Source organism: Centroberyx affinis, unplaced genomic scaffold (genome assembly GCF_046629955.1).
Source record: "Centroberyx affinis isolate AG114_WGS23_722 - 3 ecotype Tasmania unplaced genomic scaffold, CSIRO-AGI_Caff_v1 ptg006006l_1, whole genome shotgun sequence".
In the NCBI taxonomy this organism is placed as follows: Eukaryota; Metazoa; Chordata; class Actinopteri; order Beryciformes; family Berycidae; genus Centroberyx; species Centroberyx affinis.
In genome coordinates, this window is record NW_027283055.1 from 272,809 (window position 1) to 298,226 (window position 25,418).

A 25,418-nucleotide genomic window follows, 5' to 3' on the forward strand; every position below is an offset into this window, starting at 1 on the left:
AAAATGTGTTGAAACTGTGGAAAACACAAACCACATATACTCTACTATTGGCTGTCGAGTCAGTGGAGCCAAGATGCTTTTGGAAAAACCTAAACATGTTAAATTATCCTTCACCACTCCAAATACACTGATAGCACTTTATCAGAACAAATGAACAGACACAGTAGATACCACAGAGGTGCTGGTTTCAGACAACATGCTGCTACTGGGTGACTCACTTTAGAAATATAGGGTCAAATGGATTCACTACTTCTTTGTTTTTGCATAAATACATAGGCTGCCTATTTGAAGGAGGAGTTGAGGCATGGCGCTGGAAGGTCAGTACATTCAATAGGTCTTTGTGCATCAGGGCGGTTCTGCAGCGGGGGGGGGGGGGGGGGTTTAAAAATAGACCGTGCCGACGACATCCGAGTGAGGAGAAATCCAACACCTCCAGCCTGGTTATCACCAAACAACACAGGAGCACACGCACTGTTCCCATCGACCGCAAAGGCAAGAGAAAACACAACAGAGAACAACAAAAAAAAAAACAAGGTAGAGGGCAGAACGGGAAAGGAAGGAGGTCACACGTCTACACAGGCTGAAATGAGTAGTAGTTCATGGACTCAGAGGTGCTGTGTGTAGCATTTTCAAACATCAATATACAGTATATACTCAAATGAATTGATACCTTGGTGTAATTACTGTAAACAAAATTAAACCATGGCTGGTATTGTTAGCGCTAGTGTTTCTCCAAATGAAGACTACATTTCCCACAAGCCTCGGTGCTCCTCCCCCTCCCTGGCGTCTTTGGCTTTTACTGAAGAGGATAAACATCTAGGAGGCTATTTTTTTTCCATCGGCCTTTCACTCCTTCCGCCGTCTGCCGTCTGCCAGAAACCGAAGCAGATTTCCATCCAAATCTGATCCTGGAGCTCACAATGTAAAATGCAGTGTAGAGGCTGACAGTCTCCTCAGTGATGGTCTTGTTTGTTTACAGTTATTACACTATTGACTTATTGATAATACAATGTAACACATAGCACCTTCAAGGAGCGAAGAGAGACAACACAACAAAAAAAAAATATATACCACGAATGAATAAATACAATTTAAGAAAAGGGCTGGTATATAATCATCTGCTGCTGTTTCCTCATGCGTTCAGCTTTACTTTACTACAGCTAAGCAGCAGTAGGTGCTTCATATTCCATGAGGAAACCAGTCTACATACAGTTAAGTGTCTCAGACCTTTGTCTTCACTGGATATATATAGTGCAAATGTGCCTCTGGAGAGGCCAGTGGACAGAAGAAGTCAAGTTCAGAAGTCAAGTCCTCCACCTGCAAGTGCAAGCTTGCCTGCAATAGTGTCTCAGGTCAGGCAGTCAATACCCAACTTCTGTGGGTTTTGTGTGTGTGTGTGTGTATACATTATTAGAGCACTGCAATCCAGTTGAATGGGTTTCTTTGAGAATCCCTCTGACACACGTTCACATGTCAGCGAATGGGGTTGGAGCGCGAGGAAGAGCAGGGTGTGTGAGAGGTGATTCGCTTTATTCACAAGATAATGTTAAAGGAAAAAAGTCTAACGTCAGATGAGTATCAGAAGCATCCTCCCCCCTCCCCCCCCCGCCTCCTAGCTGGTGATCTTCTTGCGGGGCAGGTAGGCGTTGGTGATCTGGTTCATCACCACCAGGGCGGGGAAGAGGGGCAGCAGGAGGAAGGCCCACCACGCCGCCCCCTTCACCGTGGCCTGGAACCAGTCGGAGAACATGGCCGACACCACCGTCACCGTGGCCAGCAGGTAGGCGACCAGGCCGCAGGTGGCGTGGTACAGCTTCAGCCGGGGGGGGGAGGACACCCGCAGCAGCTTGGGGCAGAGCAGGCAGACGCCGCAGGCCGCCTGGAGCAAGGTGGCGGCCGCCGTGCCGACGCCCAGCAGGCTGTGCCAGCTGACCAGGTGGGGGCGCTCCATGGCGTTCTTGCTGGCCACCATGAAGCCGAGCCCGGTGGCCGCGGCGACCAGGACCAGGGCCTGGCAGAACCAGTGGAGACGCACTTTGCCCTGGCGGGACTTGAAGCAGAAGGGGGATCCTTCGGCCGAGAAGAGGAGGATGCCTTCGGTCATACACAGGCAGTACTGGAGGGGGACGGACAGGAGGAAGAGGACTTGATTATTATGGAGCGAGGCAGGAAGAGATTGTGTGTGTGTGTGTGTGTGTGTGTGTGTGTGTGTGTGTGTGTCTTAGGGTTTGACGCATCCTGGTTTCTGCCAATATTCAATATCTTTAAATTTTCCTCCCAAATGTCATTACAAAGAAAGCATCTGAAACAGCTTTTAGACCATCATGGAACACTAAGACTCTTCATTGAAACCTAAGATGATGATGATAATTACAATAATCATGCATAGTTGTGTGGAATCTGATCAAAATGTCTCATTAGAATCAGTTAAGGTTTTCCCATAGACAAACAGTGTAGTATTGATCAATTCCAGTGGTGGAAAGTAACTAAGTACATTTACTCAAGTACTGTACTTAAGTAGAATTTTGAGGTACTTGTACTTTACTTTATTATTTCCATTTTATGCTACTTTGTACTTCTACTCCACTACATTTTAGAGGGAAATATTGTACTTTTTACTCCATTACATTTATTTCACAGCTATGGTTACTAGTTACTTTTCATATCAATATTTTATATTCAAAACATTTGATCATCTTCATAAAATAACTATAAAATAGCATTGTTATAGATTAGACTAGCCAAAAAGTATAGCTAAATTGTTAAGATTAGCTTCACGTTGACAAATTTAAATGCTGCTTACATGTACATAATAAATCAGTATTAACATTCCAATAATTTATGAAAAATATAACTCTAAATGGGGACAGTTTGCATAATGAGTACTTTTACGTTGATACTCCAAGTACATTTTGCTGCCAATACTTATGTACTTTTACTTAAGTAAGATTTTGAATGCAGGATTTTTACTTGTAATGGAGTATCTTTACATTGTTGTATTGCTACTTTTACTTAAGTAAAAGATCTCAGTACTTCTTCCACCACTGATCAATTCTACCATATAAATATGTAATCAAAGTCCATCATATCAGAGGTGGACGACACTGACTGGAAGGACAATATTAGCCTCATATATCAGTCTCCCTCTCAGTGCCGTATTCAAAGCACATACAAAAGAATGCTATAGCTCGTTCCATGGTGTTAACTACCACACACACACACAATGATGGAGGATAAGTATCAGTCAACACAAAGGAAACCAGGGGGACAGACAGGTTTGTCGTGAACCAACTTGTCATTATAAACATAACTGGTGAAGCCTCATGACTGATTCATCAAAATGCACTGAACCTGAGAAAGCCCTACTCTGTGTACTGTTTGTGTGCATATTTCAGCAAAACCATATCTCATAGTGATCATGGATAACATAACGCATCTAGCAGCCATTTTAGTGTGAAGGCTGCGTTCCCTAGCGTGTTCTAGGTCAGCTTGTAACAGAATAGCTCAGTCGCTACCTTTACCCCTCCCTCTCCCCGACACCCCTATCCATTATTCACAATGGAAAGAAGAATTTCCTTTCTGTGTGGAGTTTGCATGGGTTTCCTCTGACGGCCCAAAGACATGCGGGTCAGGTGAACCGGAGACTCTAAACTGTGTGTGAATGGGAGTGTGTGTGTGTCTCAACCTTTTTCATATCAAGGACCCCTAATTTGATGAGATTTTGTCTCTTTGACCCAAATCTGACAATATTTCTTATTGTTAGATATGACTTTGTCCAGAATTCCGTGACTATCTGTATTGTAGGTAGAGAGATAACAGAGAAACTATGATCAAAACAGTCATTCTTCTACATTCTCTAATTGTGTTCACTTCTTGTAAATGAAATAATGCTGAAGTTTAATAATTCATCATTTGCTGGGGACCCCCTGGAACCCCCTCAAGGACCCCTGGTGGTCCCCGGAGCCCACGTTGAGAACCACTGGCCTAAATGCATGCTGGGATAGGTTCCAGCAAAGGAGAAGGTTGCAGGTGAAAAAAGTGGGATAGCTGAAATACGACGTATTTGAATGGTATCCAGCTTATTTTTGTAATAAGATAAAAGATCCTACAATATATAATGATTGCATTTGCTAAAAGTGTGTGTGTGTGTGTGTGTGTGTGAGAAACAAAGTTACTTACTGCAACAGACATACACACTGGATGCCAGGAAAACAGACCTGAAACAATAAGAAACAGCAGTAAGCATCTTAGAATCCAGTAGCTGGGACCAGTGTATTGACAATGACAATATCAGAAATATGACCCAAACCTCTCATAAATAATACACAGCCTGGTGTCTCCTAACGAGAAACAACCAGTGATCCTGTGATACATTTCAGAAAGATACTATACAAATAACACAGCAAAAATATTAAGTCCCTATAGTAATATATTAGGATATTATAGGGATACCATAGGAGATACAAGTACCCTAAACTCACTACAGAACACCACTTAAACACTATGGGAATACTATAGCAATATAGTGATACCATAGGAGATACACTAAATCCCTATAGGAATATTACAGTGGTAGTATACAGGAGATATAGAAAATACCATAAAGTGTAATAACAAGATTACTACTGACTACCACAGACAATAGGAATATTATAGTGGTTATTATGGTTACAGTATAAGGTGTATTTTCATTCAGGTACAGTGTGAAAGTGACAGGAAGCTGTGTGTGTGTGTGTGTGTGTGTGTGCGCGCGCGCGTGTCCACTCACTTGTTCCAGGTCGGGACAGCAGTGAGATGATGAGGGTCAGACCCAGGCCGGTGACATGAGCCGCCATCACCGCCACCCTCCGCATCCACACGTAGAGCCAGAAGTCGCTCATCCCCAGCCCCTCTCCCACCGGGCTGTACTCCACGTCCGCCCGCATGCCGCTCTCCTCCGGCCCGCTACCTGCTCTGGAGGCCGCCGGCTCCGGCTGGTGTTAACGTAACGCTAAAGCAGAGAGAGAAGCTCCCTGGGCCGGGATACTGTATGAGCTCCATCACTCAGCAAGACAAGGGGGGGAAATGGGGTGATAGGTGGGGATGCGATTCAACAATAAAGAGCAGTGTCAAGCTAGCTAGAATGAAAAATAATACGACGTCCGGTAAAAAAAACTATTCAAATAAAATCCCCATCGAGGTAACGCGTTCTCGTTGTTACGATTATTGATGGTATATTAATGTAGCCGAATAAAATGAAATTGGAGAATATATTTAAGGAGGCATATGGAAATACGGTTGTTTTTGTTGTCCCAAAATGTCGTTTTCACTGCATTTTCTTGTTCTGTTCACATACTTTTTCCCTCCAAAATGCTTCGAGTTTGAAGAAAAGAAAATCTCATACCTCACTGCGGTAGTAGAATTTTGAAAATACAGAATATATTTAACAGGGGCATCTGTGAAAAAAAGAATACGCGCTTTTTTCCAGAATATCCTTTTCACTGCGTAACAATTTTCGTTATATTTTTTGTCCCCCAAACGCTTTTATTTTGAAGAAACTATCGATACACTCCCGGTTCTATTTTTGGCTAGCTTAACGTCGCTCAAATACAGCAGGTGATGTAATCCATTCCGAGCCAAAGGTAGCTCAAATAGGTTTTAATACAAAAAACCGCGTTGGCCAAGCTGTCAGATAGAGTAACACATCTAGTCTGTGCAGTCTCTCCGGGTTAAATCACTACCAGAGACTCTTTAGGAAAGATTCTTCACCTGGAGAATCACTATTTGTAAATTCCCATGCAGTTCCCAGATCACCGAACCAAGCGTTCCCCTTCCTTGACTTCTGTAATTCAAACGTCCAGCCGCTTGATAAGGTGGTCGTCCATATGATGTAACTGGTAGAGACGAGTGCACTCCAGCTTGCTGTAGAGCACTTGCTGATCGAACCTCCTCGGGGCTTTGTATTCACTTCCTGGATTGGAGCTCGGGTAACACCGGAGAGTACAGCAGGCGAAGCGAGAGCTTTCCTTTCTGCTTCCGGTTTCGTCCTCGCGTATACCCTTCTAAATGGACTAGAACGGATGTTCTTTTCTGGGAGAGGCTTATTTGAGTTAGCGTCACCTAACATTAAGGTCAATTGGTAAGCTACCGATAGCTTTGAGAGGTATTTTCATGAGGGAGTTGCAACAAATAACAGTTGTAGGCATTTGGTAGCTATATGGCTAGCTAATGTTGCAGTTCTAAAGGCTGGAAACCATATTGGCGGTCCACAGGTCTTGTCTTAAATACTGAGAACAGACAGTTTCTGTGCTGTTTCTGAATGGTGACTTGTGTTAATCAGTGAAATCATCTGGTCTCTGCTCGGAATGAAAACCCGCATCCACTCGGAACCTCCATGGCATCAGAACTATCTTGTAAAACTCATACTCTTTGATCAGACATTAGCGGCGCTCTTAGAACCGGCCAAGCGCGCAGGTTAGCGGTTATCGCCAAACGTTGCCATTTTCTGAATCACGAAATAGCATTATGTAGATATGTTAATCCATCATTTTCCAACAGACTACACAACACTGGCACACCTGTACTCAGGAAGTTAGGCCATTTACCATCTTAAACCCGGCCTGCCAAGCTACACAGACACAGCCCGAATATGAGCCTTTGAATTAAAAGCTTAAAGGGAAACGATTTAGTGCAATATTCTAAAATGTACTTATTATTTTCACAAGCTTTTGGTTGCTCTCAATGTCTGAAGATGGGGCATGTAAGTATCCCCCCCCCTTTATTGTGGCAGCTGGTGTTAAGAACCAAGTGCCGTTTTTGTTACTCACCTGTACTGAACGGCCTGGCAAACAGTTCATTCAGACACCATAACCAGGTTGTAGTTTAAAAAAACAAACAAAAAAAAACAAAACAAAAAAACAACAACATTCTTTTGGGATGCAAGCGATCCCAGATTTTTAGCCACCACATACTGTTGAAAATTAATTTTAATTCATGATATGAATAAATGAATCTGATATAAGCAACAACAATCTAAAGTTCAATACTATCAGAGCAATAATAGGAATTCAACTAATGATCTTCAATGAAATACAAATACGCTAAAACCTATTGAATACCTTGAAAAACAAGTCACAGCATCCAAGTGTAAAGGACATTTTTAATCCATTTTTATAAACCAACATATTTCATTTAGCAGCATAACCGGATGGTCTTGAGGTATTTCTAAATCCATACAATGAAACTCACCCCCCGCCCCGCCCTGCCCCCCTGTTTCTCCCTCAGACATTCATCCAGACAACAGCAAACTCACAGATCCACACACACAACTAGGTCTGATTCAGACACTGAACACCGATCAGGCAAATCCATACTGTACGAGTTGTGCACACACAAACACAACCTGACACACACTCTCTCTCACACACACACACACACACACACAAAACACATTTGTTGAGTCCTGTTGCCACAGTCTCAGACTGAGCAGAGCTGGCTCCCTCATAGTGGCTTGTAAGGCAGGCACACTTAATGGTGCAGTTTTGGCTGCAGGAGAAGAGAGAGAAGAATTTGAGATTTCACTTTCATCTTACCAACTTCAAAATTGCGAAATAAATCAAACTTTTAATAGGGTGTCAGAAAAGTCTGGAATCAGATGGCTGGATCACGCATTTCCTAACTGATGGATAGCGAGAAGTTGGGCTCCCAGATCCCAGGAGTGCATCCTCTAGGTTTTGCCTTTGAGGCATCCTGAAGAAATATGTTTATTCTGTGAAAATCCCAAATCAACAGCAGCATCTGCAGCAGAGTAGTAAAAGTACTGTACTAGTAGTGAGGTAGTCATTGTACTGTAGTAGTACAGCTGTCAATCTGGATATGCTTTGTTGGATACAAGGACATATGGTATGCCGTTTGTACTGTAGTGGTAGTACAGTTGTGTAGTTTTACTGTAGTAGTGCCATTGAATTAGTGCAGTAGTAGTGTATTGGAAGTACTGAAGTAGTACTTTGTTTCACTGTAGCAGTAGTGCAGTAATAGTAGTGTGGTACTAGTGTAGTTTTACTGTAGTATTAGTGCAGTATATGCTTTGTAGGATACAAAGAAACCTGGTTTTCTGTTTGCACTGGTGTCTGTTAGTGGTCATGTTGACCGATATCCATGCGATTCCAGACTTTTTACACATCCTGTAATATTAAACCTACAATATGCAACCTTTTTCACATTAAAATAACATTCAATAAACAGGATATATTCTACAATTTCAGTCCGTCTGTGCCCCTGTGTGTTGAAATTGGCTTTTCAGTGATGGCTTTGGGGTGTAGACCATTTGCTGTGGGCATGACCAGTGGTGAGCTGGTTGTGGCAATCAAGGTGAGGTGGGAACTCATAGCAACAGCAATGGAGGAAAGCAGTAAGAAAACAAAGAACAGTGAAGCTAAACGTTCAAAAATATGGTAAACATCAATGTTGGTTTTTTTATTGCAGATTGGCTTTACGTTTGCCTCAGCCTCAGGCTAGATGCTGTTTCGAAGTAGATGGCTGAAGATGATTGACAAGTGTTGGGGGGGGAACTTGACCAACTGAGGGGGAAGAGGGCGGGACTAACGACACACTTCCTGTCTCAAGAAGAAAAGTTGCATACTGTAGCTTTAATAACCCAATAGTTCTTTCCTATCCGTCACTGACTTTGCAGCTGAATCTCACACCGCTGTTTCCTCTCCTTCCCCAGACTCACCTTCTGTGTGCCCAGTTTCTTCTCCACCCCCCCGGCCAGCGCCCCGCCTTTACTGTCCTTCCAGGGGTAGAAGTTAGAGCGTGGAGAGGAGGAAGAGGAGGAGGAAGAGGAGGAGGAGGAGGGGGGCAGGCGGTGCGCCGAGGGCTTGGAGGGGGGCGAGTGCTCCCCGTTGTTTCCCCCCTTGCGTTTCTTCACCAGCCCCCGGTGCTCGAAGCCCCTCCCGCTGCCCCGCCCTTGCAGTCCTGAGTCCCCCCCGACCCCCCGGCCGTGGGAGTTAGTGGCGGTGGAGGAAGGGTCGGGGGGCGACGAGTGGCCCAGAGGAGGGGGAGGGTGTGTCCGTCTGTAGGTCCAGACCGCCGTGGCGGCTGGCGAATGGGACTCCGAGGGAGAGGGCTGGGGGCGGGGCTTGCTCCCGGGGGAGAGCGTGCCGTTGGTCTGTCCGTGGGGGAGGGGGGAGGGGGCGGCGGCCTTAGAGGAGGAGGAGGAGGAGGCAGAGGGCGGGCGGCCCCGGTCCTGGAGGATGATGCAGTTCCTGTCGGGGCCCGAGTGCTCCCCCTCCTGGGACGGGGCTTTGCGTTTGCGGAGGGCGGCGGCGGCGGCGGCCTCCTCCCGCAGCTTCAGCATCTGCTTGCTGGGACGCCCCACCGGGTTCTTGGGTCGCCCGGGGCCCGCCTGACGCACCGCCGCCGGCTTCACCGCAGACACCAGGTGAACACCGCCGCCTCCGCCGCCGCCGCCGCCGCTCCCAGAGTTCTCCGATTGGCCGGCCGCCGCCGGTCTCCCCGGCCCGCGACTGGAGGAGGAGGAGGATGAGGTTTTGAGGGAGGAGCTGATGTGACTCCCTGTGCGGACCTTAGAATGCAATGAAGAGGAGGAGGAGGCGGCGGCTATGGAGGAAGGAGAGGAGGAGGTGATGGTCTTGGCTGAGGGACTCGGAGATTGAAGGTCTGTGGCTTGAGGTATTTTCCTGGATTGACCAAAACACACACAAAAAATAAAAAATATATTAGACATCTGGGTTAGAAAAAGTGTTTAAGTGTCTGTTTGCTGTAGATCACATCAACAGATCTAAACCTGAGGTACAGAGGAGCCTTGCTTTAAATGGGGATATTCATGGTAGTTTTTGAAACCCAACACTGATCATTTTTGAATTGCAGCTGTTGATTGGTTGAATTTTGGTCCAAAATTCAGCCAATCTGCTCTGTTTCTGGCAGAAGTGTTTCTCCTGGATTAGAATCAGTTCAGGTTAAGGGCTTCCCATAGACATCCAGTGTAGTATTGATCAATTCTACAATAAATATGTAATCTACAGAAGATGAGAGCGGCCGCAGCTGGTATTTTTTGATTTTATTCCTGAGACCACGACTTTATTGATTGCCTGATTGTAGCTGCAATTTCTGCCAGTGTCATACCTCGACTACTATTGACTATTAATCTATTGCATTGATCAGTCATGATCTCTCACACTGTCAGTTCCACTTTAGTCTGTCTACATTTTGGCTACACTATCAGGCTTACTAGGGCTTGCCTCTAATGAAGGTAACAGCAATAGCACAAAAGCCGTTAAACACACACAAACCATTAGTTTGTTGTCTCAAGATAAGATTATTAAGTCGTGATCTTGAGATGATGGGAATAAAAAAAATAATATGAGCAATCACAGCCACTCCTGGCTTCCGTAGTAATCAAACACACCGCATCATACCAGAGGTACACCGATATCTAGGGCTGGCCTAAAAATAAAATCTTGGATTTTTTCACACCTATACCCGATTTTAATCGATTTTTTTTCATAAAAATTCAAATACACTTCAGTGGCTGCCCACTGCTCCTAGTAGTTAGTATGGGTAAAAGTGCAAAGGATGAATTTCCCCATGGGGACCAATAAAGTGTAAACCCAATTTAACAAATTTTAAAAATAAAAAATTATGCCGCTAATGTTATCTGCTTTTTAGCAGGTGTTGCCGCTAGCTTGTGCATGTCACAGTGCCACACGCTTCTCCAGTCGGCTGCTGCCTCTGTCGGAGATGCTGGAATAAATTTGTCGGCCTGCTGCCTTTAGTTCCCACAGACTTTAGACAAACTTTACGTCGCAGAACCGAACCGCTTCCAAACGACTGAAGAGACGCTGCCTTTTTTGGAAAGGAGCTCCTCACTTGTAGAGGCGTGTGCTGCCGTCTTGACACTGTGTTTGTGTCTGAGGGGAAACCTCGGTGGGCGTTATCCACTGCGGAAGCTCAGGGAAGCGGTTCTGTGCCGTATTTACCCAGGTTAAAGTGAGTCTCCATTTTCATTTTTACACATCGTCCTAAACCATAAATTCAAATTAATTGATAAGATCGATTTATCTCCCAGCCCTACAGATATCCTTTTTAATACAAGGCCAATATGAGCAAATCTATATATCCGTCTAACCCTAATTCAGGGATACCTGGGCTGTATTCCGTCCTGTTCGGTCATTCAGATCCGACAGGAATAGCTGGGTGTAAACTCCATGGTGGAGATTAGGGAGGGCTGACATAACCCATGGCCTCAGAGCTGTGAAAGGGATTCATACTGGCAGAGAACTCCAGTCTGATCTTGTTCTGGCCGATCGGTTGTCCTGTTATCATTATCAGCAGATATTCATTGTAGGGAAACCACTCTTCAGTCTACTGCCAACTACCAACTCTTCCCCAATCCTATTCTGGGAAACAGAAAGCGCAGGCCATCTGCATCATCTGTTAGTGACTAAGCAGTGGGTTTCACTGCAGTCTATCTGGTAATGTTCCCAACACACAGGATCTGAGGCAACTATCCCTCATGCCATTTACCTAGGGTGAGCATCTACATAGAAACCTGACTCGGATGCTGGTGGAAAGACGGGTGTAACCTTATGCCATTAATCAGTAGGGGTGCACCAATTGATTGGCCGCCGATCATAAATTCTAAAAAGGTCATCGGTGATCGGCCAATCGCTGCACCAATTGCTCAGTCAAAAATAAATAAATAAAAAATAAAAAAAATAAGCGGCAGAATGTATGCCATAAAAAGTAGGAGCTGATTTGTGTCAGCCAGCAGAACGTTCATAACGTCAGCATGTGGTCCAGTTGGCATTGACAGTTAATTTCTGATCACCGGCTATAATGAAAGAAAGTCTGGGTAAAAATTTCAACTGGCGATCGGAGATGGGATCAGTAATCAGCCGATCACACTGCTAAAAAATAAATAAATATATATATATATATATGTATATATTTTTTTTTTAGCAGTGTGATCGGCTGATTACTGATCCCATCTCCGATCCCTTCTCCCATCTATATATATATATATATGTATATATATGTAAAAATTGCAATCAGAATCGGCCCAGAAAACCTCATCGGTGCATAACCATCAGCGTAATCAGTTCAGTATTAGCTGATAAAAATATTGAAAATTCAGTTTTAACTGGAGACTCAATCTGAGCCTCTCTGTATTGTTCTGAAATGAGCACAGATTGGATCCAGAAGGCGTTGGGGCTCTAGTTTCTTACTTCCAGAGATGGGCACTGATGTGCTGCTCCAGCATGCTGCTGAGAGCCGACCTCAGATGGTGAAGCCTCCTGTCAAACGTGTAGACGCCATGACCCAACGCATGGCTGCCAAACGAACACACCTAGACAGAAAAAAGACCTGTTACTGATCTTTTACAGAAAAGAGTTTCCCCTGGTTATCTGTACCAATGGTGGTTAGTGCTGGGTTTGGAATTACTCCCACATGCACCATGCTTCCTTCACACTGTAGCTTCACAACAAAATAGTATTTCAGTTTAACAATCTGTGATGGTGTTATTTGTTATTAGTTTTTATGTACACCTTTTGGTATGCCATGAAGTAACCACTAAAAATAGAAGGTAAAAGTTATGGGATTTTGATATAAAATATGAGAAAATTTAAATAATTCAAAACATTTTTTTGCGTTTATTGTTAAATACATGCACATTATGATATTATTAATTATTATTATGATATATATGAGAATTAGCTACCATAGTGAAAGTGAAGTCATCTTCATTTCATTATTACTTTATAAAAAAGAAAGGGAAAAAAGCAAATAAAAAAATCTCTGGGGGAGATAGTATGAACCTCCAGCATTACGCTGTCCCAGAAAAACTCCTTGCGGTCACGTGAGAAGGAGTAACACCCCTCCACACACACACAAACACACATACACCTATAGGCTCACCTGGAGGCGTCCCCATTGCACTTCGCCCCACCACCCTCTCCAACACAATGTTTAGAAAACAAACACAGAGCAGGGCAACGCAATGACAATGGAGGCCGCAATCCCAAATACCTTCAAATAGTGTGTGACCGTTCATTTCAGAACAGGTTATCTTTTGCAGGAAAGTACTATGATTGCATTAGTAAATATGACTTTATCCCAGCACTGGTAGAGTTTACCATCGATCTCCTATTGAAAACACTGAACATCTGGTTTGCAGTCTACCACATAGCACTGTGAGCGCAGCATCATCGTTCTCAATTTTGGCTTTAGTACAGGATACTAAAGTTGTTCTTGTTGAAGCCCATTCTGTTCTACGATTGATTGTTGATCAGTTAGATGTAGTTACTTCAATTTGGGACTAAAGTATACGTTCAGGTTCAGGATAGTAACTGCCAACATTTTTAAACCTGTGAAGCTGCAGCTAGCTAGCTACTGTAGCCTGTTTCTTCTCCTTTCGGTAACTCATTTTGTCATTCATGTAAAAACGAGATGCAGACGAGATGTGTTGATGCTTACTACAACATATTTCAAAATCAAAGCCATATGCTTTTGAGATTGCTTATATAAAGTAATCTCCCATACATTGACGGAAATGACGTCGACCTTGGCTCCCGATAGTTGTTTGTGTTTTGGGGGAAATTGGGCTAAATTTGAATAGGTTTTAAATCTTTTTTTCATGATTTTAACCAGTGGTAGCCCACCACTGCTGAAACAGAGCAAATACCATAGAAACAATCATTTCAAAAACAAAAGGAGTCAAATCAGATTAGAGGAGTGAACCGATGCCAAACGAACGCCTAATGATGTTCACGCCGAACATCTTTAAAACAAGAGTATCGTATGCCTGCTCACAAAGATGGCCGCTATGACTGATGTGACTGTTGTCTTACCGCCAGCGGTCTGGGATGAGAGGCAGAAGACGGGAACTCGACGGGCTCCTCGGGTCCTTCTCCCTCGCTTTCGTCGCTGGAGATTCGTCCGTAGACGAGGGGCGAGGAGGCGAGGAGGCCGCCCTCCTCCTGCCGCTGCTTCTCCTCCTCTGGGGCGCTCTCCGACGAGGCTCTAGACCGACTGGAAAACAAACAAGTCGCTGCCTGAAGCCAATATTTTGTGCAAATATTATATATATTATTATATTTACATAAAAAACCCATGTATTCAATATTTCCCCCAGAATTTTATTCTCGGAAGGGTGGAAAAACATCCGAAACAACATTTAGACCAGAACATATTCACACATACATGTGGAATCTAATCAAAATATCTCATTAGAATCAATTCAGGTCAAGGGCTTCTCATAAACAAGTAGTGCAGTACTGATCAAATCTACAATATGTAATCAATTAAATTGCATCATATTCAGGTGACAGGTAGGTGACACTGACTGGACGGATTTGATTTTTATTGCCCCCCCAGAACAGAAAAGGAGAGCTTGATTTTTTCAAGCTTTACATATTGCAGTTTACCATGATTGCAAGAATAAAAATTTGTTTGGTTTGTCCTCAGTAAAAATGTCAAAGAGAAAGTAAACCATATTAGTCAGGTTGATCCCCAGTTGCCACCAGGAACATGGTTCACAACACCACTCATTTTGCCCATCCAGCTAAATCTTGTATGACTAACGGCTCCAGTAAAGCTCACCAACCTGAAGGCGGGGAGGTTGGCCAGGGGTCTCCTGCAGTGTGGGGCCGAAGCCGGCTCCCTGGGGGCCTCTGGGCTGGGGGAACGTCCGGCGGAGGAGCCTCCCTCTAGGGATTGGGTCCCTTTCTCCCGGACCTTGGTCTTCAGCTCTGCTACCAGCTGGTCAAAGTTCTTACTGCGGCCTACCACCTTCCGCCGCTGGTGGATGGAGTGGATCTAAGGACAGTGACACAGGATACAGGCACTTACTCCTAATTTCATCTAAATTAAGCCGCCAAAACCTGGGCCTGATACAGCCGAGGGGAGAACTTTTTCCAAGTAGGTGGCCCGGTGTCGTGTGCTGGCCATCGTCTGATTATTGAGGCAACGTTTCGAACTGTGTCTCCATTTAGTTTGTGTCACAACAGACAGGCGGTAGTGGGGAAACAAAAAAAACAACTGACAGTTACATATAAAGTTCCAATTCACTGTATTACAGCAGAGGCTACACCTTGGCTACTACAAATATTATGTTCCTGTGTTTCGCGTTAAAAAAATTATTATTTGGACAGTTTGCGATGCCACTAATGCTGTGTCAGAAGGGAGAAATTCCTAGCTGGTAGGTGGTAATTACAACTTTCATGTGTTCCAGCTCAGAAAAAACAGCAGAGAAACATGAACGCCTGTGAGAGTTTTTTGCCCAATGTAACCGTTTCCCATACAACAGCTAATGTTATGTCAATGATATTTAGCAACATTAGCTAGCTAGTCGGCATTGAATGTTTGCAACTGTAAGTGTAACTATACATTTCAAATGTATATGTCTAATCATTTACCACAGGTGTTGTGAAAGATTTAAGGTCATGCAATACTGAAAATCAAACTTATTTGTATTTTGTGGATTATAAACATGATAAAAGTAATACTGTGCAGTGTTTACAGTGTATATTTTAGTTACAAATAGATTGAGCTAGCAAAGCAGTTTTGCATAACAGGTGTGGAATTTATGAAGTTTGGCCAATGGCAACGAAACATTTTGGCTAACAAGCCACTTTGTCATGATATTGAAAGACAGCTAACCTATCGGAGCATAGCAATATAGTACAGTCACTAGATCTGTTCTTCTTGACAATACATTGAGTGAATGTGTGGTCATCCTGATTCCAGGAATGTAGTAACTTCAACTACAGCAACAGTTGATGCTGAGGCAGTCCACTTCCTGTTTTGGTTGAGGCCCCTTGTTCCGGAGAATCATACCCGGGGACACACAGAATAAACCAACTTTCACCTATGCTATGAAAACAATTATATATTAGCTGAATATTCTCCACATAGGTCTTTATAAAAGCTCTGTTCATCAATGTCTGAACCACACTGCAAACCACTACCTACAGGCAGAGTTTCCTAAACTAACTGACAATAATCAAGCTACATATGAAACCAGGGGACCAAACATTAAGTTTAAACAACACATTGACTGTAGGGATGAGTTTGAATTTTCAAATATTTGACTAGCCCGCACTTCTAAACATTTGAATAGCATGCCAGGGTCGCATTTGATTTTTTAAATATACATATATATATATATATATATATATATATATATTTTCCTACAGTGTATAGAAACACAAATATGGTGCTGTTGGCTGTGGTAGCCTACTGTGTAAGTGGTAATCAGTATATGGTTCACACTGCCATCAGGCGGCTATTTAAATGCCCTATACACTACATTACTAGAGTGAAATACTGCTGGAAGGGTGATAACAGCTAAGACATGGAAAGAATGGCACGTAGAGCTGGGCAATATGTCGATATTATATCGATATCGTGATATGAGACTAGATATCGTCTTAGATGTTAGATATATCGTGATATGGCATAAGTGTTGTCTTTTCCTGGTTTTAAAGGCTGCATTACAGTAAAGTGATGCCATTTTCTGAACTTACCAGACTGTTCTAGCTGTTCTATTATTTGCCTTTACCCACTTAGTCATTATATCCACATTACTGATGATTACAAAAATCTCATTGTGTAAATTTTTTGTGAAAGCACCAATAGTCATCCCTACAATATTGTGACAACAAAGTGAAATGCAAATTGTGCAACACTAAGTTACTGTACCACAAGGCAACAACAATGCACTCGCATTTAAAAGCACAGCATCCAACCGAACCCGTACAGCCACAGACCATAAGTGTCCAAACATCCATAGCTAGCTTTGCTACGAGGCAACATCGCTGTGATGATAAACATGCGGGACAAACAACAGCGCTTATTACAAGGATGATAGCAAAAGACATGCTACCTATGAGTTTCAGTAAAGGAAAGTGATTCTGTGAACAAACCTTTTTTCAATTGGGGATCACGGGACTAGAGCCGATCCCAGCATGCATTGGGTCAGTGCCAGTCTGTAGCACTTACAGTATACATTATCTTATTAAATAGAAGCCACATGTATTAAATAGAACATTGATGAGGCCGTATCAAGTGGTGCTATTGTCATTTTCATAACTGAAATTATGGAGCGGTGCTGCACTGGTGACAAAATAACAAATTAACAGTGATTACAGCATCATATGGATTTCCTTCCTGGTAGCAGGTGGGAGTGAAGACAATACAAGCATCTACTGAGAACTGCTTCACCTACACTGTAGGTACTGGAGAGAAGGAAACTGTTTTCCTCTGATTCTTTCCCGTCTCTCCTGTCATTTCCTGTTAATCAGGTCATCCTGTCTCTACACGACTGGATGTGGCCTTTCACACTCACTTCCTCCTTCACAGACACCAGCCGCCATATAAGGACTCTTCCTGTGCTGGGAGCCATTTTCACAGACTCAGTAACAGCTCTGATCAGCGACTAGGAGCACATGACCACAATTTCATTCATTTTCAAACAGAGCTCATCAGTGACTAAGAGCACGACTACAATTTCATTCTGATCTTATATTAGTTTTTAATACCACCCTTTTTCCACTTTCTCTTTCAATGATGATTCACTTTTCTCCGATTTAGGACCTAAATCCCATTCCATGCATGGTTTGGTGATTAGCTATGCTGTAGAAAGATACCTTCAAGAAGGTAATACCCATTTAAAGCCATTCTGACAACAAGATCATGTATAGACACCTTTGAAAAAGTCACATATACCGACAATTTCGACACAATTTTGCCTGGAACCAAAGCCCCCACCCCAACTTATGCCACCACGCCTACAAGCAATTTCCACAGGAAACACTGAACTCTGATTCACCGATTAAATGTTTTGGTCACAAAACTTAAAAAGATAACGTTGGTTTTAGTTTACACATGCATTATCAGTGCATAGGTAGAATAAATCCAACTCATGCAACACATTCATCACAACGCATCTGTAATGGAATAGTGTAGCGGTGACCGATTTCTCATTCGAAATCAATGAACTTCCATCAAGAGTAATTCATTCAATGCTTAGGTGTTATTCCAGCCTGAGGACCAAGCTTCAGAATAAAAATGGCTTTCTGTAATCTGTAACCAATCTACATGCATCCGTTCACCATTCATGCCACAACCATACACTAGCCAGACATTCACAAGTGCTGCGTGAAAATGAAGAGAGGCAAAAAGCGTGGAGGCAGGTGTGACTCATCAGCATACAAAAGCAACCACTCAATAACCCGTTCTATCATCACATTACTCCAAAAATCCTTTTGTTGAAAAATCTGTGCTAGTTCGTGGGAAATGCCATAAATTTATGCAGCTGGAGCAAGAATGGCTGTCAAAATAAATTGTGGGCATAGGAGGTATTCTTTTTTTTTTAACTGTCAATCAGTGCAAATGTGGAAGAAATGTTCATTTTCTTGGGATCTAATAATAGTGACCAACAACAATAACTATATTTGTACATCGTTTAATAACAGGGAGTCATCAAGTCTACAGTGCCTCTAGTCCCAGTGCAAACATACTTAACCAAACCTCCAAAAGTTTTTAAATCAAGCCCACACTTACAGAATAGGTTGCTAGGCTTTTAGTCCAAAGGAAAAAGGTGGAAAGATGGTTACAGTTGGCCAAGTAATACTCAAGTTTTTATACCAAAACCTTCCACCTCAAAGCAGCATCTCAGCAAGATCAAAAATCAATTCCAATTCACATAATCAAACAGTGGAATTATCAGGCATCGATATTCTATGGCATACTTTACACCTGCTATCTTTAAGTATAGTTTGTCATGGAGAATCTGTGTTGCATGAATTGTGAAGCTTTAAATAGGACCGAGTTGTTGCTGTTGTCTGCATAACGACGGACCACAATCTCATAACCTAATTTCCTACTCTGAGTGGATGTGTATTAATTGGGTCAAAAGCAGAGGGGACAGGGCTGGCTTCCGAAATTAAGCCTCTGTCACCTTTTTACTGAATTACAGAGACGCAGCTAGACAAAGCAAGACAGGAAACAAGGTGCAGCAGGAAATTAAAGACCGAGAACGAGCCAGTGAGGGAGCAGAGGAGAGAATTTGGACAAAATACACAAGTAAGGCAGCAAAATCATGAGGGAAGATGGGGGGGAAACGGGGTGAAGCTGAAAAGGCAGAGTGTGTTTGGAGCTTACGTTGCAGGTCAGGAGGCGCGTGCAGACTTTCTTCCTGTCGGGGTCGAGGACGCCGCAGTGTTTGTCAAGGTCGCACTCTCTCCCTACGGACAGACAGAGAGCATCTCAGTGACAACGTAACACATTCAACAGAACACACTCATTGTCGCGATAACATTGAATTCAATATTGGATTTTTTTAGAAAAGGTCCGATAGTTCCGCCGAAACTGAAATCCCGTTTCAGCGTCGCCTCTAGAGGGCGTGTGTGAGTGAAATGGAATAGTCAAGAACAAGAGGAAGGATTGGAACAGACAGAGCATCACTCTGGCTCTTGATAGTGGACTGCTTGTAAGCACTGTGGGAACAGTGCTTACAAGTCAGGGGTTCCTGAATGCTTTGTCACAAACCCACAAACAGACTAGGGCTGGGCAATATATCGATATTATATCGATATCGTGATATGAGACTAGATATCGTCTTAGATTTTGGATATTGTAATATGGTGATATGGCATAAGTGTTGTCTTTTCCTGGTTTTAAAGGCTGCATTACAGTAAAGTGATGTCATTTTCTGAACTTACCAGACTGTTCTAGCTGTTCTATTATTTGCCTTTACCCACTTAGTCATTATATCCACATTACTGATGATTATTTATCAAAAATCTCATTGTGTAAATATTTTGTGAAAGCACCAATAGTCATCCCTACAATATTGTCGCAATATCGATATCGAGGTATTTGGTCAAAAATATTGTGATATTTGATTTTGTCCATATCGCCCAGCTCTACTTACAACTGAACATTTAGCCCACTTCGTAGAAAATACCGAGATATATATCGTGTATCATCATTCAGCCTAAAAATACAGAGATATGATTTTTGGTCCATATCGCCCAGCCCTAAAACAGACACACATTAGGCGACAGGCCTCCATTTGATCAGATTCCCATCTAAAATTTAAATTCCATGACTTTCCATAACTAAGGTCGGAGCGGTTTGTTAATGTTGTTTTTCCAATCTGGTCCGCTCAATTTGGGCAGGAAACCATCGAATGCGATGAACGTGTAAAACAAGTTAGAAACCACATTCTGCCATATTCCTGTTAAATGACCTATTTGCAAAATACCCTGCCATTCCCCAGAGGATTTATCAAAACTCTGCGACTTCCCCTGTCTGGAATACACCTCTGTCAATTCTGTGATATATTCCAGGAAATCCATGACCAGTGGGAACCCTGTTCACTGAGGACCGAGCCAGGACCTTCTCTACAAGTGGTGAGGTAGAATTACATTACTGCTACCACTATTGTTCCTGTGTCAAGTCTAGTGCCAATGATACAGAAAGCACCTCTTTTATCCTATTATTTTTACTGTAATTTTCCTGAAATTATGGCACAACATCGTATCCTGTGTATTGATAAATATTATTGTTGTGTTTTTACCTTCTATTATCCTTTTATCTCATGCCAATATCTTGTTTGACTGGTTTTGATTTATATATATAGAGTTTGATGCTGTTATTTGATTGTTAAAGCACTTTGTAAAGACTTTCAGCTTGGCCCTATTCCTTTAATTCTTCTGTGCTTGATTGTTTAGCAGGTAAACGTGATCAGTGGGACTGACTAGGTGACGACATGCTTTGTAACATCCACCCCCTCGACCACTCACCCTTTCCAGTCCACCCAAATCCATCTATCCTTCTGTACTCACTGGAGGCCACTTTGTTGTAGGGTCTAGGGATCCGGTGGCCCGGGACACCGGAGGCCAGGGCCGAGTCCTTCCTCTGGGCGGGGGGCCTGTCGCCGGGGGAGGGCCTGCCGGGCGGGGTGCCTCCGTGGGGCCAAGGGGGGTCTCTGAGGGATGGAGGCGGAGAGCTCATCGGAGGCTCCAGGGGCGGCGGCTGCTTGAAGACCGATGACTCCGAGTGGCCGCTGTGGGAGGACTTCTCCAGCGGGGAGTGTCTGGATGATGAGCGTGGAGGGGAGAGTCAGATGGAGAAGATGTCAGTGTCCAAAATCAACTTTGTGGCTCACCTGCCAAGGGCTGGTAAACTAAAAACAATCTGTCCAAAATTATTAATATACGTTTTTCATATAAATGGTACCCTACCCACTTTCCATGCTTTTGAGTGTATAGATTCAGGTACTGCATGTTAACTAAATCAACAGTCTGTTTGATAGAGTCATTGATTTGCTTTGATTTGATTGGCTCACGGTCAGAGACAATGTACAGTGGCCAGCAGGACTACAGGGCGACGCCGCTGAATTTTGAAAACAACAATGGTGGCACTCAGGGATAGTCTAATCAATACAGCTTTGGAATCGGTTTTGTCTGTAATGGACCACATGAAATCCTTAAAAAATAAACATAAGCCATCTGTGAAGGATTTCTTCAACGAGATGATTTTAGCCTTTCTTCCAACTGGATTGAGCAAGAGCTTGATTCATCAGTTAGATCTGTTAGTGGCCAAGGAAATTTCCCCGGTCAAGAACCCCAGATTTCATCATTGTTTCTCAGTTGATCGCTCTCACGGGGGAGCAGATCAGTAAAGCTACGAAGGTGGGGATCACAGCTCTGCAGACTGGTGTCCACAGTGATTCGGACATCCTTCATGGACGTTGCCAACTTAGACTAAGCAGCCCAGGGTCTTGGCTGCTGAATGAAAAGTGGCAGAATATGGTGGCAATGCCAGTGCATCACGGAATCCTCGAGGGGATTATGGTCAACAAGGTTCAAGTCACATACAAATGGTAAATATAATTTACAGCTAGCTCTTCAAGATACATAGCTGCTAGTTGTAATCAGCTATGCATGCCAACAAACATGTAGATGCAGCGCCCACTGATTGCATCACATAGTTCGTTAACCTGATTGGGTCCTGATTTAAATTTTTCTAAATGCAATAGAAGCAGTAAACTTTTCCCACCCAATTTTGAACATAAGAAATTAAAACTGCAGGAAGTGCAGCAGACCATACAACAGCACGTGGAGCATTTGGTCCATTTATTCCTGCGGAATAACCTTTTGTTAAAAACAATGCCGTTATGCAAACCCTGTGGTGCAGCAATTTAGTCTGATTGATGAACTTTTTGGAAACACTACAGAGGTGTTTACAATCAAAGGCTTCTAGGCTTTCAAACAAGCACTCCCCATTCCTAAGCTCAATAAAAACAGGCCTCGAGACTCAAGCATCCTTCACAGCTTCTTCTTCTTCCTTATCACACCATTTGTCTGACCTCCAACTTCTGATTTCTGCTTTCTACACACCCCGAGCCCTTTCCCTCATCTTCTCTGCCCGTTTCCAAACCCCACAAACTTCCTTTCTTGTCCCACTCTGTCCTCTTACCGTACTCCGTCCTTGGAGCTCTTGGAGTGTCTGTACTGAGGCGGGGTGGAGGGGGAGGGCGGGGCGACCCGCGGCGGCCCGACCCCTTGGCTTCGCCCCTCCCAGGAGGAGGCGGCGGCGGCGGCATTGGTCCCGTGGGAGGGGGAGTGGCCGTGACGAGGCCTCTGCTGGGGCTGGGGGGTCGGGGTGGGAGAGCGCAGTCGGGCGTACAGCTTGGCCAGAGGGCCGTGTCTCCGCTCGCAGTGCTTCTCAAAGGCCTGCGGCTTGACCACCTGGCCACAGTGGCTGCACACCACCAGGTAGAAGTCGTCGTGGCCCGGGTAGTGGCCGAAGATAGACATGTCTGGGTGGAGAGGGGAGAGGGAGGAGTGAGGAGGAGGAAAAGAAACGAGAGACACGCACACACAGAGTTGCAGATCGGGAGACACGGCAACTCCAGTTTCTGGGGCAGGTTGGACTAATTCTACATTCACGTCATATGGGAAAAGATGGCAGATGCAAGATTCCTACTTGAAGATATGGTCAGATGGTAAATAATACTAGAAAATACTGTTCACCTCAGCTTTCACATGTATATACTACTTGTGAACCCGGGGCTTGGCGATGGACCCTGTTCAGTCAAGTGTGGAGAATGATATCTTAAATAAATCAAACAAAACTAACCATTTTCATTTTGTGGCCAGAACTTTAGAAAATGCCATGCCGGGACACAACTATTTGCGGGATTTTTGGTTTGTGGTTGACGTGCCAATGTTTGGTTTACTGTAAAACATAAACTCAAATGCATCACTCACTATGTTTGTGCTAAAAAGCTAATCAGGAGCAACCAGTCTACAGAAAACGTCAATCACGGCGGCTCCAAAAAGTATGAATGTGTAAACACTTCCAAGTCATTGCTTTTGTCCATCAAGTCGTTTTGACCGTTACGCAGCAGAGTGTGGGAAGGTGTACATACAAACACACACATCAAGCTACTACTTTTACTTTCACCATTTCATACTGTAACAAACGCGCACACACATACAGACAAAAACCAAACCACACACAGAGGGGGAGCGTCTGTCGGACAGCTGCTGCTGCAGACAGCCAGGCTAGTTGCCAGAGGGCACCTAAGCACAACGGTCCCCAGCCATAGAGCTTCCCCTAACCCAGTCTTTGCCAACCAGTGCTCCCATTCACTCACTGCCCCTGGGGAGGGCTGGAGACCAAAGAGAAGCTGAGGCTTACAGTCGATTTGAACCTCGCACACGTCAATGAGTGTACGGACTCACACAAGCACACATCGGTTAGGTATCGGTTTATGCTTTCTAGTTTTCAGTCTAGAATACAAGAATAGCCTTGACTGTCTCTTGTAGACTGGGCTGTGCAGACTTACCCTCCTTACTGAGCGACATGGCCTCAGCAGCCTTCTTGCCATTCTTGCTGCAGTCTTCCACATCAGGCCCTGTAATATTACACATTACATACATACTCATTAAAAGGACATCTACAGACCTTGGGGGTTGGGGCTCACCTGTGGTGATGCACAGGTGAATATTGGATTCATCAGCAAGTCAAAGCCCAACCTTACTCCACAAATTCTGCAAATAAACAGGCCATTGAGCCTTGAGCCTGAGGATTGTGAATAGCAGGTCAGCAGCTTCTGCAGTCTGTGTTGCTACTGAGGGAACCAACTTACAACATTAATCATTTTTGGCATAGCTTGCATCTATGGTAACTAGTACCTTTGTTACTGGGTTGGGGAGCAGGAGTTCATTTGATAGTTATGGACAGAGTAGCACTTGGAGGGATGCCAGACAATGATTGAGCACACACACTTCGAGCGGGGCAGGGCAATATCACTTTTTGGGCAGAAGTCACAAAAATGAGGTTTCTCCCCAGATACAGGTAGGCTTGGTTAACGTCTGTGGAATTGAAGCGGCGATGCTACCAATCAAAGGGAAGGTAAAAAATGAAGCGAGAAGAACACGGAGTAACGTTGGCTGATATCAAAGGCTGGGCCAGCATTTACATGGTGGCAACAGCATCTGACTCCTCCTCCGTCACCGGTGTCTGTATCCTCCTGCTGCTAGCATGATTAGCACGCTAACGCTAACTGACTCCCCGTCAACGGCTAGCCTGGTTTGCTAGCTAGCTACCAGTTAGCTTTCCATGGCAAGAAGTTGCTCGCCCAACCATCCACACTAGCCTCCTTCCGCTCTGATGCCACCACTGTCTGGTTCGTTTCACTAAAATGAAACGCACCCCTCAAACGCTGGCAGCTTATTTCATGGCCACAACCGTATAAACACACACTACAATGGTGAAATAGTCATAGTTATCACTTATTTTTTCCTGAAGACAGCGTATGCGCTAGGACCTGGGAGAGAGCAACATGTTATCCACCCAGCGCTAGGACCCGGCAGGGTCTTTGTTTGGGTAACATGGTTAGCGCTGCCCTCCGTTTCCACGAAAATAAACCCCGACAGGTCGATGAATCGGCTTCAGAGTGGCCAATATTGACGAGGAAGTGCTTCCTTACCATCCGCTGCTGTCACACCCGCCCTCTCGGCCCAGGCAGTCCAGCTTTGACCCACGAAATCATCGAGGCTAGGCACCCGCCGATCCAGAGCAGCCATTACTTTTACTGCGCGTTCACGCACCGCCATCATCACTGCGCGGCAAGCAACTTACGTCATATCTCGCGCTCCCGCCAGGATAGGAAGTTCCTGCGTGCGCGTTCGCGGGACACCCACACGCGCAAGTCTGTACCGAGCGTCAAGCCAACCAGAATAAAATTGGACTTCTGGCAAATAATCTTCACAATAAGACCTTGCAAATATGCAACGTTTTTTGAGTGTTACGAAGTACCAACGTGAAAATAGTGAATATTAATCAGAAAGAATCCAGTTAATAAAAAGTATTTACATTAAAATCAATTTTTCCAGCAT

At 44.1% G+C, this 25,418-nt stretch overlaps 2 protein-coding genes across 2 annotated transcripts; both read right to left on the reverse strand.

Moving 5' to 3' along the window:
- Positions 1-1,610: 1,610 nt before the first annotated feature.
- Positions 1,611-5,923, reverse strand: cyb561d1 (cytochrome b561 family, member D1). The gene is made up of 3 exons (XM_071547544.1): positions 4,769-5,923; positions 4,180-4,217; positions 1,611-2,116 (listed from the first exon to the last, which is right to left on the reverse strand). The coding sequence occupies exons 1-3, from the start codon at positions 4,923-4,925 to the stop codon at positions 1,613-1,615; spliced, it is 699 nt and encodes a 232-aa protein (XP_071403645.1). The 5' UTR covers positions 4,926-5,923; the 3' UTR covers positions 1,611-1,612.
- A 1,329-nt stretch (positions 5,924-7,252) lies between these two features.
- atxn7l2a (ataxin 7-like 2a) lies at positions 7,253-25,139 on the reverse strand. Its single transcript, XM_071547542.1, has 10 exons — positions 25,010-25,139; positions 23,864-23,932; positions 22,489-22,831; positions 20,853-21,103; positions 19,165-19,247; positions 14,606-14,817; positions 13,851-14,031; positions 12,228-12,349; positions 8,714-9,680; positions 7,253-7,524 (listed from the first exon to the last, which is right to left on the reverse strand). Exons 1-10 carry the CDS (start codon positions 25,137-25,139, stop codon positions 7,507-7,509), a joined length of 2,376 nt encoding a protein of 791 aa, XP_071403643.1. The 3' UTR covers positions 7,253-7,506.
- Between the last annotated feature and the right edge of the window lie 279 nt (positions 25,140-25,418).